Source organism: Salvelinus fontinalis, chromosome 19 (assembly GCF_029448725.1).
Source record: "Salvelinus fontinalis isolate EN_2023a chromosome 19, ASM2944872v1, whole genome shotgun sequence".
Taxonomy (NCBI): Eukaryota; Metazoa; Chordata; class Actinopteri; order Salmoniformes; family Salmonidae; genus Salvelinus; species Salvelinus fontinalis.
In genome coordinates this window covers 46,282,127-46,302,576 of record NC_074683.1, presented here as the reverse complement: position 1 = coordinate 46,302,576, position 20,450 = coordinate 46,282,127, and the positions used below count along the sequence as shown (strand labels likewise).

The following is a 20,450-nucleotide window of genomic DNA, read 5'->3' as shown; positions in this document are numbered from 1 at the left end:
CTCTATGGAGGCTGGAACAGGACCAGGGAACCAGGGATAATATTCCTAGTTTTTATGGCTATTCTCTATTCCATTGAATGTTGTCCAGACCCCAGGGTGAGAAGTGTGTGTGTGGGTGTGTGTATGAGTGAGAGAGAGAGAGAGAAACTCCCTGTAAACTGATACTCACAGTGATGCCAGGCCCTGTCTCTGTCCTGCTGTCCAGAGAGACAGAGTGAGAGAGAGTATAGAGAGAGAGGACAGAGAGAGAACAGAAAAGGTGAGAGGGGGAGGAGGGAGGGGGTGACAGACAGATAGGGAGAGGATATGTGTGTGCGTGTACATATGGGTGTGTTTCCACTGTCCTATAGTGTGTTATATGAAGCAGCAGACCTTTGTCTGGCCTATTACATGTAGAGGACTAATCCACACCCTCCAGATAAACTGATAAACAGATAAACTGAGACATCCTCTCTCTTTCCACTCTACACATGCTATCTGTGAGGAAGCTTGTTGAGAGTCTGTGTAACAGTCTGTGTGACAGTGTGTGTGGCAGTCTGTGTGACAGTGTGTGTAACAGTCTGTGTAACAGTCTGTGTGACAGTGTGTGTGACAGTGTGTGTGTGACAGTGTGTGTAACAGTCTGTGTGACAGTGTGTGTGAGTGCCTGATGGGGAGAGAGAGTGGAATTTGTTGCAATCAGTAACTGAAGCTATATGACACATACAGTACAGTGCATTGGAGGCCTGCCCATCTCTCTTAGAGACGTCAGAACTTCCCTCTATAGTTTAGGCTGTAATTTTTGTTCTCATATTATAAGGTCAATAATATGATCGTTTTCCTGACCGTCTTGGGAGTGGACAGATTTGGCAAGCATTTTTTTTAACATTATGTTTCTACTGGTTTAATGATATGTAATAATTCCCAGGCAAAAAGCCAATAACATGAATTAGGTTTTTGGCATTGGCAGTGCATTCCTTTATTCCATAGTGTGTACTGGCATTTATATCTACGTATCTCAGCACTCTGAAACCCAGTATGCAAATTGTTGGCCTAAATGTGTAAATTGTGCAAATTCTCTGAATGTGTCTCAAAGCATCTACAGGGGAATATGCAATCACCAACAATAATCAGATTATCTCTGCAAGAGTCAGTCTTAACTGTGCTGGTTTCATTGACCATGCTGGCAGTGTGAGTGTGCCTGTGGGTGTGAATAACTGTGTAACTGGACAGGCTGGTTTTCAGAGAAACCAAGTCGGTTTGTCTTCCTGTACACGGAAAGAAAGGCATGTGAGACAAAGAGTGTTTTATATAAAGCTGTTAAACCTTATTAGGAAGAATTCTGGTCAAAGTAACAGCGTGCTAGTCTGTTAGTCTCCACACTGCATTGTTTGGCTTGTCTTTCTTTCTGTCTGTGTTTCAGTAAACAGATGTTTTTTTACTGGGAAAAACCAAACCCTGCCCCAGACAGGAACACAGCAACAGAGGAGGACATTTTTCTGCTTAAATATTGTCAGGGAAGTGACTGTACTGGAGATGTGTGAACAAAAGCCAAATGTCTCTTTGTGTTTCTTCCTAGACTCCAGAGGAGCCCATAAAATATGTTGTTTATCACCTCATATGTCACTCAAGAGTTATGAGTCTGAGGTTATAAACATCACTGTTATTTTCACACTGTTCTGTTCTATTTGTCCAACTAGGGTATCATTAACACACTAAGACTATCAGCACACCAGGTAGGTCATTAATTATACTGTACAAGCTACATTAAGGGGCAATCTTACTGTATAAAGTTGTTTGAATGTTTTCTCCCATATAGGAATCCCATATAGGCCTACTATGGTGTGAGGGGACACGTGTTATATGGACCACGAGTTTAGCTGGCTTCTCTTTTATATGGTCTCCATTCCATCCCTACTGTCCCTTTACTGTGATGATAGAATTACTTTTCCCATTCTCTTTTTATCCTAAATAAAACATATAAAAGAAAGATAAGGATGAGTAAGTTAGATGAGTAAAAAAGCAATAGTCAAACCCAAGTAACTTGATAATGTGATAGTTGTCTTCTTTGGCCCATATGAGAAACAATTCATGAATTTCATGTGAACACACGTGATCTAGTGTGATCTCATGTCATCACATGTGATTTAGTGTGACAACATGTGAAGCAAAATGTGATAACATAAAACTACACGTGAGCACATGTGAGAACATGATCTCATGTCAAACTAATGTGAAATAAATGTGACAACATGTAAAATGTCAACATGTGTTATTGGAACACTTCACATGTTGTCACATATGTAGTTTAATGTGTGTACTCACTACTGTAAGTCGCTCTGGATAAGAGCATCTGTTAAATGACTTAAATGTTCAAATGTAAAATGTTTAATGTTGTCACATTGCTTTACATGTTGTCCCGTTATCACATTAACTTCACATAATATCAAACCATCCCAAACCATTACAAGAAAAGTAATAAAATAGTATGGTGTTTTTAAAAGTAAGTTGTACGGTGTTCAGGTAAAATGGAACCCCATCTGGAATTTGAACTCTCAATCTCTGGACTTGAGATATGCTGCTCTTTCTGCTGTGTCACAAAGTCTGCAGCCTTCCCCTACACATGCATTACTTATAATACATCTCTGCACTTAGCAAAGGAGTGACAGCTTCACTGCTATTTTAGTTTTCAGTTATTCTGACTATTCTCAATTTCAAGGTTTTCTGTGTAGTTGTCTAATGTTGGTGGGTTTTATTTTGTTTGAATGTTACTCTTGAATCACTATGATAAGAGGGTCCTGGTGTATCGCTCAAGACCACTGCTCTGCTGAGGTGACACTACAGCCTCGGGTTTGATCCCAGGCTGTGTCATAACCAGCTGTGACCAAGAGCCCCATAGAATGCTGCACAATTGGCCGAAGAGAGGGTTAAGTGACAAGTAGGTGGCCAGGCGTGTCATGTTTTGGAGGAAACGTGACTTGAGCTTCGCCTCTCCTGAGCCCATTGAGGAGTTGCAGAGAGGAGCCAAGGGACCTAATAAATAAAATACACTTGTGGCCATATATACCTTTTCACGGTCCGGCCTGGTTAGTACAGGGACAGGAGACCGCCTGGGGGGAAAAATGGTATCATTATGATAAATATGATTGTTTTTCTATAGTGTATTTCTAACAAAGCTGATATTTACTTTGATGTCCAAAATGTAGCAGTACAGGTAAAATCAGTTATTGACACAGACATGGTGGCATTTAAGGAAGATTAGAACGCAGTGAACCAAGAGGTTGTGAGTTCAAATCCCAGGTAAGGACATGTTGAATATTAATTACTGTATATATAAACATACATACACAATGTAGTCAAAGTCTATTTATTATGTAAGTTGAAAACACTGTATGCTAAACATGCTGTGTATCACAATGACTCATTTCAGTTTGCAGGGCATCACCTGTGAAATGTGATCATTTGAATCCACATGTGAAATATCATCACATGATGTGTTCCAAAAACACATGATTTCACAAATGCAAAACGTGGAAATGTCACACATGTTTTTTCCATATAGAGTGTGGTTAATTTATCCCTTCGTCTTCTTACACTTCGAGAAACGCTTAATGAAGAAACACGTTGAGCTTAGGATAATACAGAGGAAATGGTTTTGCTCTTGTTCATGTCTTCTTAAAGGTTTAAACAGCTGCCGTCTCTTCGCATGCGCTTTTCTGAAGTTCTGTCGTTAAGGATGACAATAGCATGCTGCTCTGACAGTGTGCGGGCGGGTGGAGTGTGTGGAGCCTTTTAGTGGACAGGGTGTTGGGTGAATTAAGCGATGTCTAAATACCGGATCCATAGCCCCGGCACGTATGAGCAATATAAATCAACATTACAAGCCCCGGCTTTCAAGACCATGTGTCCTGTCCACACCATCGCCTTTGATCTGGTTAAGCTCGTTATTTACATAGACATGAGTCATGTGGCAATATCAATGAGAGGGCTAAGCACTGGGTAGGGCGCACAGGTGGTGGGTTACAGCGAAAGTGATAAAGAAGCATTATTCAGTTAAAGGGCAATTACACCACTTTTAAACCTCATTTTCATTATCTCCAGCACAATACATGTCAACATACTGTATGTGAAAACAGCACATTTCAATGTTTTGTAGGGAAAAAAATGAAAAAAAGTTCTACGCAATGACATCATCAAAAGATAAAACATTTTAAAACAGTGATTTTCAAAGACTATGAGATTGGTGGTGATGGGGGAGCAGGAACATACCCTCCTTTGGGCTAGAAACTCGCTGCAGGTTTTGAAAATCACCATTTTATACCTTTAACCCTACCCAGTGATGTCACAGAGAAACATTTTTTAGGACCTTTCTTCTTATCTTTTTAACCACAGACCATAAAAACACGCTGTTTTCACATATGTAGACACTGGTTTCGTGCTGGAGATTATGAATATGAGGTTGAAAAGTGGCAGAATTGCTCTTTAACGTGGACTTCAAGGACTGTTCTGATCCCACCATTGTCACCAATATAGTGATTGAGGTGAAGCAGTCAGAGCGGGATTTGAACCAGCAACTGTGCAACCATGTTCTGCTTATGTTTCATACAAATAACCTAATATAACACTGAAGGGCAGTTGCTTCTTTGGATACAAAGTTATAAGAGAATCATGCTGACATACAAAGTCAGACTGTCACGGCCGTCAAAGGAAGTAGACCAAAGCGCAGCATGGTGAGCGTACATATTCCTTTTTATTTAGGATGACGCAGACAAAAACAATAAACAATACAAAAACAACCGTGAAGCTTAAGGCTATAGTGCCAACAAACAAAGACAACTTCCCACACTGAAAGGAGGGAAAAGGGATACCTAAGTATGGTTCCCAATCAGAGACAACGATAGACAGCTGTCCCTGATTGAGGAACCATACCCGGCCAAAACATAGAAATACAAAATCATAGAAAACAAAATATAGATGCCCACCCCAAATCACACCCTGACCAAACCAAATAGAGACATAAAAAGGCTCTCTAAGGTCAGGATGTGACACAGACACATATTTACTCTCAGTAATCCCAACGTCTAAAGGTGTGGACAAGGTCATCACAATAAAAGTCTTGCAGGCCTCCACCTCCAAGTATAATCAGCCAAAAAACATTTAGGCACTATAAATCAATGTTACCAAGCCTGTTCAGATGGTTAAATAAGGCGTGGCTGTGTAAATGAATATGTATGATTACTCTGTGTAAATTAGTATGTATGATTACTGGTGTTTGATCCAAATCAATGATTTGATGGCCTCTCACCTCTCCTTTCCCTGTCTCTCGCTGCAGAACATCTGTCTAACATCTGCCTGCCAGTATGACTGGTCCTACTCATCTCTCCTAGATGAGTGAGGTGTCATGGGGGGATAGACTATCCCTATCCTCTATCAAAATAGTCTCTCTGCTCTGACTTCTCCTCAAATTCACTCCAGAAACTCCCCTAGGAGCACACACAGCTGTACTCTTCAACTTCATTAATAATTCAAGACCTTCCACAGCCATACATTCTCATATGGAATTGATCCCAGGCCCACTGAAGCAAATACAGGCTTGATTGAGAATTAAATTTAGTCTAAAGTAAGCGCTTGCATCTCGGCCAGAAGTAATGTAGACCTATAGTGCTGTGTGTGCACATGTGTGCGTGTGTGCATGCACATTAGTGTGTATGTGTGTGTGCACGTGTACTGTATGAGTAAGCTTATATTTCCCTCCCTAAATTCCTGCTAAATTACCCTGTACCTCTCCTCTTCCTCCCCCTTTCATCCTTTCCAGTGTTAATGTTCTCTCTATAGTATGCAGGGCATGAGCAGGGCATGGACCATGAGATCTATAGCTCCATAGCAATGTAAAGCAACCCGCCCTCCATCAATATCTTATCTGGGCCGTTATCTGTCCATATTAAATCAAAACCTAGTGATAGCCCACAATGGGCTGTACTGTAAATCATACACATTCACAGAGAATGGCTTGCATCAAGTCAAACAACAGATGATTCAACATATACAAACCATATGCTGCACTTCTACTGTACTCAGCCTCCGTGCTGTGCTTTATTTACAGTGGCTGTGCTGCATATCCTTCCGATCTGTTGGCGAGCCATGTGAACGGAGGAGTATTTCACCAAGATTTAAAGTGGGCTTTCATAATGGTGAGCACAGAGGCCTGCTAATAAGAAAGAGCCTTGTCTCTAAAGTAAACGGCTCTGACAAGACAATTGACAGATAGTTTGGATGGTTAAATAGCTGGGTCTGGAATAATACTGTTTGACTCGTTCTTTGTAAGCACTATACACATCATACTGCACACGTTAGAAAATCAAAAGTGAATCATAAAGGGAAGCAAATTGTAAAGGGAAGCGAAAACACTTCACACTACAGTGCGAGCCAAGGAAAACACATGCTCTTCAGTCAGAGTCATGAAGCAGCAAGAGTGTGTGTCTTACTGTGTGTTACTGAAATTCAGGCCAATCAGTGTGTATCAGAACCACTCTGAGAGAACTAAATGAAAGTCTGAACACATGCTGTAGAACCACATGGAGACTCTTGTCTGTTCTGAACTAATGCTGATGTACTATTTAAACCATAGAGGTATCACTCCATCTAGACTCTAGAGCCAGAGTAAATGTTATAACTGTCATCATAATTTCCCCATTGCTCAGTCTGGTAAGAAAGACTATGACATTTCATGAGGTGCAGAGAACCGTGCCCATGTTAAACACTGTGTAAGCCCGTGTTTATATATGCGTATGTGTCTGCCTGTCCCCCTGACTGAGTGAGCACATATCTGGATATGTTAACCTGATTTGTCTGCCAATCAACTGGGTCTACATCTCTATTCCTGAATTCTCTCTCATTTAATGTCTGAATAAAACATACATTGTTCTGCATTGTGACTTTAATTGTAAAGCATGTGTCCTACGTGTCATGATAAGCATTGTAAAAGCACTGTGTATGTTGCAGCCTTGCTTCATAACTGAACCTTTACGGCTAGGATACAGGATATAATTAAACGTTATAAATGACTTAGTCCATTTATTGGCCACATAAAGTTTACAGTTGAAAATGTGTCTGGTTGAATGTGGCCATGCTAATGCACTCCAGTCAGAGCTGCCATACTAAAAGGTGTCCAGTGGTGCAGTAAACCCAGGTTATGTTTCACTACTTGTTACTTTAATTAAAAGGCTCTGATTAAAGTCATAACACAAAGCAAAAGAACTTCAGACACGAGATTCATTGTAGGTAAGTAACAAAATCCATAACATACAGCAAACACAAAACATCAATGGAATGCCTCTTCTTGTAGACACATGTTGGTGTCCTTTGCTTTCTCTTTTAATAATGACTGCTAGGATTGGAATTCTCACAATGTAACAGGATACATATGTATCCAATCAGATGACACTATGACTCCATGGCAACGGATCAAACAAAATATGTTTGTTACCACAGACAGACAGAAATAGCATTGTATAACTCAATGTTTTTATCCATCATCATTTGGTATGGAAATATGTATGAGTCACACTGTTTTCACTATAATAGCAGGACTCGTGTCACAGAGTCAGTGACTCTCATTTACAATGAGGCAGCTTCATGAACACATAGAAACTACTGATGTGAACTTCTGAATCCACAACATATGAATTACGATTAACAAAACTACAGATGTAGGATCTTAAATTGACCAGTTTGTCATAGCAGAATTATCCCGCAGCAACAGGATTTTAATGTTTAGTCCATAGTGCTTGGTCGGTGGTTAGGCTATTAGCTGGACATGTAGAGTGCAATACTGTTCATACAGTATATGACCCATTTCAAGAAGCTAGGCATATGTCATACATCACTACTTCACATAAGAGGCATTTGAAAGTTTATTTTTATTTTTATCAAAATGCGTTTTGTGTGTGAACTTTCATGTGCCTTAATAACAAATGTGTATGCCATCTGTAAATACAAATAAAATGGTTAAATTACAAGCCTAGTTGTTTTAGCCACGGAAGAAGACAGGAACCTTCCCGCTAGCGTTGATTAACTGAGATAATGGATGGGCTAGACATGCAGAGAAATTAGTTGGGATTGGTCTGCCATGTAGCATGCTTCTGTCTATAACATGAAAGTGTTGCTACTGCTCTCAACAACATTGCTGCCCCAAATTTATCAGGGGCTATCGACTACGATCTGTGGAAAAAAGTTGTGATGGACTACTTTCTGCACACGGTCAGTGTGAACTGGAGTGACTTGACACAACAACGGGCTAAATAAGCTGTAGTTAATTACAAACCAAACGGAAAGACACGCTGCCGTGAAGCGTTCATCCATGCATTTCATCTATGGTGGCTTGCTATAACAATCCGTTTGTACTGTAGCTATGGGTGGGATTATGGTTTATTGTTTAGCTAATTAACTAGCATTCTCACTTCGCAAGAGAATTATATCATGACCGATCAAGTTAGCCAGGTGTGTCTGGGGGTGATTTCGTACAACTATTGTATTTCATGAACAGACAGTAGTGACCCATCCACTTAGTTAGGCGTGTCTGGGGTGGGGGTTATAGCATTTATTTCACATGACCCTTCAATTTAGACAAATGTCTGGGTAATCATCAACTTATAATGATAATTATATTTTTTCTGGACACTTTTAAAGTCAGGTTAGGATATAGGCCAAGGACTAGATAAAGTGTATTTTTACCTGGAGTTTTTCCTTCTTTTAGGCTACTACTTAAACCACTTTTAGTCTTGACGTCTTTGGTTGTTTACTACACTACCTTACTCACCCTGTTTAGCACATGGCCTCACATGTGAATCCTTAAAGAGATGGGTGGGGATAAGGCTTAAGAGGGTGTGAACGATTCTGAATATGAGTAGACAAAGAAGAGCTCTCCAATAGGTGTACCAAAGCATTCAAGGGCCATTTTCTCAAAAGTGGGGTTACAAGTTTATCAACTTTCAAAGCCGAATTACTTCCCCATTTTTTCTCAACTGCAGTGTATGATATACCATTTTATCCAATGTAAAAAAAACACTATTTAAAATGTTGTTAAATAAGACCGAATCGAGGCAGTGGGTCTCATATAACCATGTGTTAGGGGTTTTCAGTAAATCTATGTAAATTAATATGTGGTGATTAAGATCCTACATCTGTACATAAACAATGCCAAATTTGAAAGTATTTTATAATATGTACAAAAATACAGTATATAGAAAGTTGAATAATAACAATCTAACAATTATAATATATGTATTTCAATGCCCTTTTAACTATTTACAAAGTGGATTTTGAGGTGTCACACAAGCACACACACACACACACACACTCACGCACATACACACACCTCTAGCAGTTATATAGGACTCTTCAGACAGACAAACGGGGATTGGTATGTCTTGAAGTAGAGAGAGAGATTGAGAGAGAGTGTGTCTGTGTCGCCATGACTACAATGGCACTACTTCAGAAGCACTTTAAAACAGTCTGTTTGTCAGACAGAGAACCTACTCTTCCACTCAATATAAGTGCTTTTCTCCAGACATCATTAGTTTGAGTTGATAATGGCCTGCATCTGCCGTCCCTCACACCATCCTTATTAGGAACGCACGGTAGCAGGAGAAATACACAGGTAGCTTCTGTGAGGGGAATGCTGGATTATAAATAATGTTTGGTTAGCTTCAGATGAGGGCACACATACTTGTGGCAGTGATGAAGTTTGTGTACAGCCTAGGCTTTGGGCAAGGTTATTTGTTATGCTCTAGTTATAAAGACACATATTTCATTTTGTTCTTTGTGAGGGCCCAAATTTAGCCTATATAGGTTATCATGGGTTACTGCATTTTAGGTATTTTCAATCCTTTTGGGTCAGGTAGACAGACTATGTTCTAGAGTTCTGTGGTGTGTTTTGAAGTTCCAGGGTATGCTCTAGAGTTCAGACTCAGATCTGTGGTGGGTTCTCCACGGCGACGGCAGAGTACTCCGTCTCAGAGATGTGGGGCTGCTCTATGAGCCTGGTCAAGCCTGTACGTGTTGAGTACTTAAAGATAAAGGCCTTCATCAGGTCGTAGCGGTAGTTCCTGTTGATGAAGTTGTATAGGATGGGGTTGAAGCAGCAGTGGAGCAGGGACAGACACTGGGTGAGGTGCAGGGCCACGTAGAGGGCGTTCTCCAGCCCACAGCTCAAAGGAACCAGGCCCAGCAGGGAGAGGGCATCGGCCAGGAGCACTCCATGGTAGGGCCCCCAGCAGCCCAGGAATACCACGGTATAGGCCAGGATCACCCTGCGACTCACACGACGCTCCTGCTCCATCGCCGAGGAGGAACAGGAGGTGGAGGAGAGGGCTTGGGCCAGGAGGGCATAGGCCAGAGCGATGACAGGGAAGGGTAGGACGAAACCAAGCAGGATGAAGCTCAGCTGAACTCCCACCATCCACTCCCTGGAGTGTTCCTCTGGGTACACCGGCCTGCACAGCACTACCTCCCCGTGTGATGACCTCACCGCCTTGAGGAAGTAGGTATCGGGCAGGGAGGCCACCAGAGCCAGGAGCCACACCCCTACGCACACGCTGCGGCGAATCAGCTTCCGGCGTCGGCCCCCATCCTCACTGTCGGCAGGCCGTGTCACGCTCAGGTAGCGGTCGACACTCATACAGGCCAGGAAGAAGATGGAGCTGAAGAGGTTAACAGAGAAGAGCAGGTGGGTGAGCTTACACGCCACCTCGCCGAAGGGCCAGTGGCCATGCTGCGCCAGGGAACTCACCCACACGGGCAGCGTGACGCACACGCACAGGTCAGCCGCCGCCAGGTGGGCGATGTAGAGGTGGGTCTCATGGCGAGGGGAGGAGCTGGAGGTGGTGCGCTGGGAGCGGACATTGACCCAGAGGACGAGGCCGTTGGCGGCCAAACCGACCACGAAGATGAAGATGTAAAGGATGCACATGGAGTGGAGCAGGGCGCTGCGGTCGAACGCTGTTGGACACCCGACCATCTCCACACGCGTCCCGTTCTCCAGGAGGCCTGTGAGGTTCAGGTCCTCCCAAGTGTCCAGCAGCTCAACCAAATCAAAGCTGCTCATCCTTCTGCTGGGAGCGATCGCACACACCTCACGGACCTGGGATCTGTAGAGACAAGAAGGCAGCAGCCCATCATTCCTGATATCACTTTGTCTGTTTGGAACTAAACATCAACATAAAGTGCCTTCAGAAAGTATTCATACTCCTTGACTTGTTCCACATTTTGTTGTGTTACAGCCTGAATTCAAAATGGATTAAATAGATTTTTTTCTTTCACCCATCCACACACACACAAAACCCCAAAATGAAAAAGCAAAAACATGTTTTTAGAAATATTTGCAAATGCATTGAAAATAAATACAGAAATATCTCATTTACATAGAGACCAGTCGTTGACATACTTACTCATTCAAGGGTTTTTTCTACGTTGTAGAATAATAGTGAAGAAATCAAAACTATGAAATAACACATATGGAATCATGTAGTGACCAAAGAAGTGTTAAACAAATCAAAATATATTATATATTTGAAATTCTTCAAAGTAGCCACTCTTTGCCCCGATGACAGCTTTGCACATTCTTAGCATTCTCTCAACCAGATTCACCTGCAATGCTTTTCCAACAGTCTTGAAGGAGTTCCCACATATGCTGAGCACCTTTTGGCTGCTTTTTCTTCACTCTGCAGTCCAACTCATCCCAAACCATCTCAATTGGGTTGAGGTTGAGTGATTGTGGAGGCCAGGTCATCTGATGCAACATTCCATCACTGTCCTTCTTGGTCAAATAGCCCTTACACATCCTGGAGGTGTGTTGGGTCATTGTCCTGTTGAAAAGCAAATGATAGTCCCACTAAGCGCCAACCAAATGGGATGGCGTATTGTTGCAGAATCTAAATAAATCACAGTGTCACCAGCAAAGCAACTCCACACTATCACACCTCCTCCTCCATGCTTCATGGTGGGAACCACACATGCGGAGATCATCCGTCAACTTACGCGGTGTCGCACAAAATGGGCTCATCAGACCAAAGGAAAGATTTCCACCGGTCTAATGTCCATTTCTCGTGTTTCTTGGCCCAAGCAAGTCTCTTCTTATTGGTGTCCTTTAGAAGTTGTTTCTTTGCAGCAATTTGACCACGAAGGCCTGATTCACGTAGTCTCCTCTGAACAGTTGATGTTGAGATGTGTCTAATACCTGTACTCTATTTGGTCTGCTCTTTCGGAGGCTGGTAACTTAAAAAAAAAATGTATCCTCTGCAGCAGAGGTAGAATTACTTTCCCATTTTTGTGCAACACATATGGAGTAACCAAAAAAGTGTTAAACAATTTGCATTGATGACAGCTTTATACACTCTTGGCATTCTCTCAACCAGCTTCATGAGGTATTCACCTGGAATGCATTTCAATTAACAGGTGTGCCTTAAAGGTTAATTTGTGGAATTTCTTTGAGCCAATCAGTTGTTTTGTGACAAGGTAGGGTTGGTATACAGAAGAAAGCCCTATTTGGTAAAAGACAAAGTCCATATTATGGCAAGAACAGCTCAAATAAGCAAAGAGAAATAACAGTCCATCATTACTTTAAGTAATGAAGGTCAGTTAATGCAGGACATTTCAAGAACTTTGAAAGTTTCTTCAAGTGCAGTCGCAAAACCATCAAGCGCTATGATGAAACTAGCTCTCATGACGACCGCAACAGTTACCTCTGCTGCAGAGGATAAGTTCATTAGAGTTACCAGCCTCAGAAATTTCAGCCCAAATAAATGCTTCACAGAGTTCAAGTAACAGACATCTCAACATCAACTGTTCAGATGAGACTGCGGGAATCAGGCCTTCATGGTCGAATTGCTGCAAAGATACCGCTGCTAAAGGACACCAATAAGAAAAAGAGACGTGCTTGAGCCAAGAAACATGAGCAATCTGTCCTTTTGAGATTTTTGGTTTCAACCGCCGTGTCTTTGTGAGACGCAGAGTAGGTGAACGGATGATCTCTGCATGTGTGGTTCCCACCATGAAGCATGGAGGAGGTGTGATGGTGTGGGGGTGCTTTGCTGGTGACACTGTGATTTATTTAGAATTCAAGGAACACTTAACCATCATGGCTACTACAGCATTCTGTAGCAATACGCCATCCCATCTGATTTGTGCTTAGTGGGACTATCATTTGTTTTTCAACAGGACAATGACCCAACACACCTCCAGGCTGTGTAAGGGCTATTTGACCAAGAAGGAGAGTGATCGAGTGCTGGATCAGATGACCTGGCCTCCACAATCACCTAACCTCAACCAAATTGAGATGGTCTGTGATGAGTCGTACTGCAGAGTGAAGGAAAAGCAGCCAACAAGTGCTCAGTATATGTGGGAACTAATTCAAGACTGTTGGAAAGCCTTCAAGGTGAAGCTGCTTGAGAGAATGCCAAGAGTGTGCAAAACTGTCATCAAGGTAAAGGGTGACTACTTTGAAGAATCTCAAATATAAAATATATTTTCATTTGTTTAACACTTTTTTGGTTACTACATGATTCCATATGTGTCATTTCACAGTTTTGATGTCTACACTATTATTCTACCATGTAGAAAATAGTAAAAATAAAGAAAAACCCTTGAATGTGTAGGTGTGTCCAAACTTTTGACTCGTACTGTAAGTATTCACACCACAGAGGCAATACATGTTAGAATCACATTTGGCAGCTATTACAGCTGTGAGTCTTTCTGGGTAAGTCTCTAAGAGCTTTGAACACCTGGATTGTAGAATATTTGCACATTATTCTTAAAAAAATTCTTCAAGCTCTGTCAAGTTGGTTGTTGCTTATTGCTAGACAGCCATTTTCAAGTCTTACCATAGATTTGCAAGCCGATTTAAGACAAAACTGTAACTGGGCCACTCAGGAACATTCAATGACGTCTTGGTAAGCACTCCAGTATACAGTATATTTGTCCTTGTGTTTTAGGTTATTGTCCTGCTGAAAGGTGAATTTGTCTCCAGTGTCTGTTGAAAAGCCGACTGAACAAGGTTTTCCTCTCGGATCTTGCCTGTGCTTAGCTCTATTCCGTTTCTTTTTATCCCGTCCGCCCCCAAAAAAAACTTGTCTTTGCCGATGACAAGCATACCCATAACGTGATGCAGCCACCAGCATGCTTGAAAATATGAAAAGTGATACTCAGTGATGTGTTGTGTTGGATTTGCCCCAAACATAACACTTTGTTATCAGGACATAAGGTACACTTATTTGCCACATGTTTTTCAGTTTTACTATTTGTGCATTCTTGCAAACAACAAAAATGTTTCCATTCTGTTATTTAGGTTAGTATTGTTGAGTAACTACAATGTTGTTGATCCATTCTCAGTTATCACAGCTATTAGACTCTAACTGTTTTAAAAAGTCACCATTGACCTCATGATGAAATCCCTGAGTGGTTTCCTTCCTCTCCCACAACTGAGTTAGGAAGGACACCTGTATCTTTGTAGTGACTGCGAGGATTGATACACCATCCAAAGTGTAATTAATAACTTCACCATGCTCAAAGTGATATTCAATGTCTGCTTTTTGTTTTTTACCCATAGGTGTCCTTCTTTGCAAGGCATTGGAAAACCTCCCTGGTCTTTGTGGTTGAATCAGTGCTTGAAATAAACTGCTCAATTGAGGGACCTTACAGATAATTGTATGTGTGGGATACAGAGCAGAGGTAGACAGTCATTCAAAAATCGTGTTATTAATCGTATTATTAAAAACAGAGTGAGTCCATGCAACTTATTACGTGACTTGTTAAGCTCATGTTTACTCCTGAACTTATTTAGGCTTGCCACAACATAGGGGTTGAATACTTATTGACTCAAGACATTTTTGATTAATTTGTAAAAAATAACTTTGATATTATGGGGTATTGTGTGTAGGCCTGTGCCACAAAAACTTAATTTAATCCATTTTAAATTAAAGTTGTAACACTTTAAATTAAAGTTGGGTGAATTGGGGTGTGAATACTTTCTGAAGGCACTGTACATCCCAGTTAGCACATAACATTCTGGGAACCGTATGTTTCTTAGAGCGTGGTTGTCCTATCATTTTTTTTGCATACGACCTTCCCACAACATTCTGGGAACGGTGCAGGATTGATACCCAGGGAGCACATAACATTCTGAGAACTATGTGTTTCTTAGGTTGGAATTTCCGTACTTCAGCATAACGTTCCCTACAGGCTTCCTCGTGGTTCTATTTAAATTAATGCTCTCAAATTGTTCCAATAACGATAAAAAAACAACATTCTCTGTGGGAATGTTTTCTACCGGTTTCCTCATGGTTCAAATTAAAGTCAAGTTCTCAGAACATTCAGAGAACGTTAAGAAACAACGTTCTTCTGTGGGATTTTCAGCACTTCAGCAAAATGTTTTCCGCAGGTTTCCTCACGGTCAAGTCATGTTCTCAGAATATTAAGAAAACTTTCCAAAAAGCCACAAGAAAACATTAGTAACATTCAAAGAATGTTATTTAAAAACATATATATTCCCTTCTCAGCATCAACAAAACTCCCTCTATCCTGGCCGTGCCCACTAATTGACCACACCTGATCTTAATGAGTGCTTGTTTCTTTTGAAAGGGGGTCTGTTTGAATAGACTAAAATGACCGGCTTCGTAAGAGTTAAAAAAACATGGCATGCTAGCTCCATCCTGGTGGCGCAGTGGACTAATTTCATGGATAAAGAACAGAAGATATAATCACTGGTCACTTTAATAATGGAACATTAATCACTTTAATAATGTTTACATACTGCTTTACTCATTTCATATGTGTATACTGTATTTGATTCTACTGTATTTTAGTCAATGCCACTCCGACATTGCTCGTCCTAATATTTATATATTTCTTAATTCCATTATTTTACTTTTAGATTTGTCTGTATTGTTGTGAATTGTTAGATACTACTGCGCTGCTGGAGTTAGGAACACAAGCATTTCGCTACCCCCGCAATAACATCTGCTAAATATGTGTATGTGACCAATAACATTTGATTTGAGATCATAGGTTTGAATCTCGCTGACGACGTTCCACAAGAAAAAAAGTTAGTTATTCAAAAACCTCCAAATAACCTTAACATTTCATTCAAAACGTTCATACCATTTAGAGAATGTTATTTAATAACCTTCAAATAACCTATAATTTCCGTTATCCGAAAGTTAATAAAACCACCCAGGAAAAACTTCAGGGAGCCATAGTAAAATGTTCTCAGAACCTCACTGCAACTTTAAAATGCATGTTCCCAGAAAAGGCTACATTTTCTCTTCCGTTTAAAAAACGTTTTACCGGTCAGGAAACGTATGGTTTCGTTCCCAGAACCAATGGGAAACCAAAATCTTGTGTTCCCACAAATTCAAAGGAAACTAAATGTGCTAGCTGGGATGTCTCTCAATCTGTCTGTTTGGAACCAGGCATCAACATACATACAACATGTCACAGTAAATGTTTGAATTATATTTAGTGAATGCTGCCCTGAGTTCCCTTGGCTTTTCATTAATGAGAGAGACCTCAACCAATCAGTCTATTTCTGAGGCAGAGTAAGATCAGAAAATCAATTAACTTCTACACAGAGCACTGAATTCTATGGTATTAAGTTATACGCAGAGCACTGCATTCTATGGTATTTACTTCTACAGAAAGCACTGCATTCTATGGTATTTACTTCTACAGAGAGCACTGTATTCTATGGTATTTACTTCTACAGAGAGCACTGTATTCTATGGTATGTTATGACATCCAATAAGCATCCAAATGAAATGTACAAAAAAAACACAGCTTTTTATGATATGCCACCTGATCCCAAATAATCTAAATGTAGTTAACTCTTAAAAAACTGCTTTATGAGTTCATAAAGACTGTTGTTTTGGGATGATTGAGGAATGACTGAAAACTCTGTATCTTTTTATGTCCAGTCAGAGGGCAGCACCAGCTACAGTATGTTTACATTTGTCCCAAAACAGATTAAATGTTAGGCAACAGGATCTGGGACCCAAACATTGTGCATTTCCAAAATGTTCATGGTAAACCGGATGTTGCTTTAAATAATGGTTTCCATTGATGTGCTTGCAAGAAAACATTTTCCCGTGTGCCACTGCTCCTCCAGAAATAAAGTGAGGGAAGGAGAGAGAAGACAGATTTGTTATAACCACAACATCATCTGAAAGCATCTGAGGCTAATCATATACAGTATACAAACACACGCAAAGGGATCCTACACACTCATGCATGCACATCATGTACACACACTGCTCTTTGTTTTATGTATACCAGGGTCACAACACAACCTCTGACCTCTCTGTACAGTATGTCTGACTGGTCATTTTACACTCTAGCTTGATGTCTCTCTTCCCATGACAAACACAACATGACGAGTGAGAGGTGAGGGGTTAAAGGTGAGAGGTCAGACATGAGCCATCAGTGATTTAATCCTTCTGTTCCTTATGATTGACATGCATGTCCACAGACTGTGAGACATCAGAGCGGGGTTACCGAGGGGTTTAACTACTTTAGAAACGGTCCAGCCACGGTCAAAGACAGGTCGGCGACCACTGGGCAATACAGCAGGTTAAAGTGCATTGAAACGTGACCTTTTAAGCAGCTGTGCGTGTGAGCTCAGTGAGAATGTGTGACCGCATGGCCCATGCCAAACTGTCTGTGATTCCACAGGAGACCATGTTGACAGTGGAGAAGGGAGGGCCTATCTGTGGCTGAATGTGTTGTTGCACATGTCTGTAGCAGTGGCCCATAGGCGTGTGTGTGTTATGACTGCCTCTAGTTTCAGCAGATTCTATCAGTGATCAAGTAGCTATTCGATTGATTGCTCTTTTCATTTTTATTTGGCCCTTCACCCCTGGCACACAACCACTTGCCCTTTACTACAGTAGAATTGTATTTTTCTGTTTTAGAGGGATGGTGTAGTCTAACTCAGGCCCTCATACATAAGTGTCCCTGTAATTCACCTCTATTATATGGTAAACAGAAACACCTGAGGTGCCAGCTCACGTCACATCTCTCTGATCCATTATCCCCTTCACACTCAGCCCATCTGATAATACACACACACACACACACACACACAGATAAGCACTCCCTCTCCCCCTTTCTGTCTGTCTCTCTCTCCTCATCTCCCTCTCTCTCTCATTAACTGCCCCTCAAACTCTCATTACAAGTAACTGGGGAATACTCAGATCACAAACCTTTAGTTTCACCATACTCCAAATAACCAATAAGGCCGAGCTGGTTGCAACATAGAACATGAGAGCCTGTATGAACATGAGCATTATATGTTCCCCCTTACTAGCTCCGACTTTGCTGATTTACTGAGGAAAATGTATACTATGACTGTGAATGTGGTTGTCCCACCTAGCTTAAGATGAATGTACTAACTGTAAGTCGCTCTGGATAAGAGCATCTGCTAAATGACTAAAATGTAAATGTATTATATCATACCGTGAGGGCTGCGGTATAGATGTAGGATCATAATTTGAGCCACTTTGCTACAGCAGGAAAATAATCCTGCAGCAACAGGAAATGTGAATTATTATGTGGATTATAATTAATTGCCATTTTTGTAGGGGTTGATACATTTTTTGTTAGGGAAAATCAAGTCTGAAATTTCAATGTGGAAATTACAAACTTTAGAAGCCTTTTTAGACCTCAAATACACTACAAATTTGCATTTCCTGCCGAGCAGGAAAATTCTCAGCAAAAAAATAATTATCCAATTAAGATCCTACATCTGTATTTTATGATCCCTGGTGATTCCCTATCTGGTTACACATTAGCCAAGCAGCATGCAGGGCAGATGATGCATGCATTCCAATAGGGGACAAATAGGGAGCAACGTTTTCATGTGTTAATCCAAAACCAGAGAATGCTGCAGGTGTGACAATAAAAGATCGGGGGTCTCTCTTGCTGGAAGCGCTCTCTCCTGTTGGTTTAGGCTTTTGTCTTGCAAAAGAAAAGGACTCAATGGAGAGGGGTCAAGGGAGGGCCCACAAACGTCCCTATAGCTGCCAGAACCCTATATGAGATGAGGAAGATCAACTTTTTCGTTTTGGTTATATATTTGAATATGGGGAACCTTCGTACCCAAGCGCATTTATTTGCACTTTTCTAGCGCATTTGCACTTTTCTATGGTATTACATTATCCATGAGTCACAATGCTTATATTTAAAATATATTTAAATTGTATAAGAAAATATGTATATGCTAGGGAACGGATGAATGTACATAAGTGAGAAACACACACTTATGTAGAGTTACAAAACCGAGTTGTTCTTTATATCCGTACATTTCCATTACGCGCGAGAGAGCACTGAAATAATCCGACGTGAAGCTCTTGCAGCCTATCTGAGAACACATTAAATTCCGTAAAACATGTTTAAATCTGCCCTGAAAACAAACCACATTCCTTATCAAATGCCAGGGGACTCCGTGTGTAACCTGGCGGTGTTAATTGAACAGGCACTACTAATTCGCGCGCCCCGCTGCGAAAGCCGATGGCCCTTTCTATGGATAGAACGACTTGAGGACATCAGAGGCCAGTAGTCACATTAGGATAATGTTTTAGCCAAAACTCAACACGCAACAATGCACCATTAGCTGAAACGTAAAATTGGCAATCGGCTGTCCACGAAACCGAAATGTTAGGAGTGCAGCTGTTTGGCCCGCAACCTGTTGTTATGGAGATGCTCCTGTCAACTGGTTTACCTAGAAACTAAAATGAATGTAAAATACAATGTCTTACTTGTAATTGAGAAAAAAATGCTTTACGCGTGAGCTCTTCGATGAAATTGCACCGCTTCTCCTGGGCGAAGGGATGTCCAGTTATGCTTTGTCCAAGATAGGGAGAGGTGGTGGTTGTGAGCTCTCCGCTATCTGATTCGAATGAGTGGGTGAGTACCCAGTGTCTCTCTCCTCCCAGCGATAGTGAACCTGGCCTCGTGCCTCCCACTGCACTTGTTAATATAGGCCTAACCTACTGCGTAGTGATACGCCTCCCAAGGCAGGTCCCAAAACACATTCATTGAAGTTTCTGCCAAGAGCGAAACAAAGGCGTCTGATTTTCACTTTGTCCCGCAAACAATTGCCCAATAGTCGAAACGCGTTTGTGCTTCATGCAAACAGGTGGATCTATTGTGTGCAGACTGCCAAAGAGAGATAAAGATTTACTTAGTAGACAGTCATTACCTGAGATAGGTCTATGATAGAAATCAATAAGCTACTATTGTGCACATACAGTTTAAGTCAGAAGTCTACATACACCTTAGCCAAATACATTTAAACTCAATTTTTCACAATTCCTGACATTTAATCCCAGTAAAAATGCCCTGTCTTAAGTCAGTTAGGATCACCACTTTATTTTAAGAATGTAAAATGTCAGAATAATGATTTATTTCAGCTTTTATTTATTTCA

The 20,450-nt window shown here is 41.1% G+C and overlaps 1 protein-coding gene across 1 annotated transcript; it reads right to left on the bottom strand.

Moving 5' to 3' along the window:
* Positions 1 to 4,710: 4,710 nt before the first annotated feature.
* On the bottom strand, positions 4,711 to 19,963 carry LOC129816843 (atypical chemokine receptor 3-like). Its single transcript, XM_055871770.1, has 2 exons — positions 19,782 to 19,963; positions 4,711 to 11,126 (listed from the first exon to the last, which is right to left on the bottom strand). Exon 2 carries the CDS (start codon positions 11,081 to 11,083, stop codon positions 9,947 to 9,949), a length of 1,137 nt encoding a protein of 378 aa, XP_055727745.1. The 5' UTR covers positions 11,084 to 11,126; positions 19,782 to 19,963; the 3' UTR covers positions 4,711 to 9,946.
* Positions 19,964 to 20,450: the final 487 nt, after the last annotated feature.

Excerpts from the sequence above, each read along its gene's own strand:
- LOC129816843 (XM_055871770.1), bottom strand. The coding sequence starts at position 11,083 with ATGAGCAGCTTTGATTTGGTTGAGCTGCTGGACACTTGGGAGGACCTG.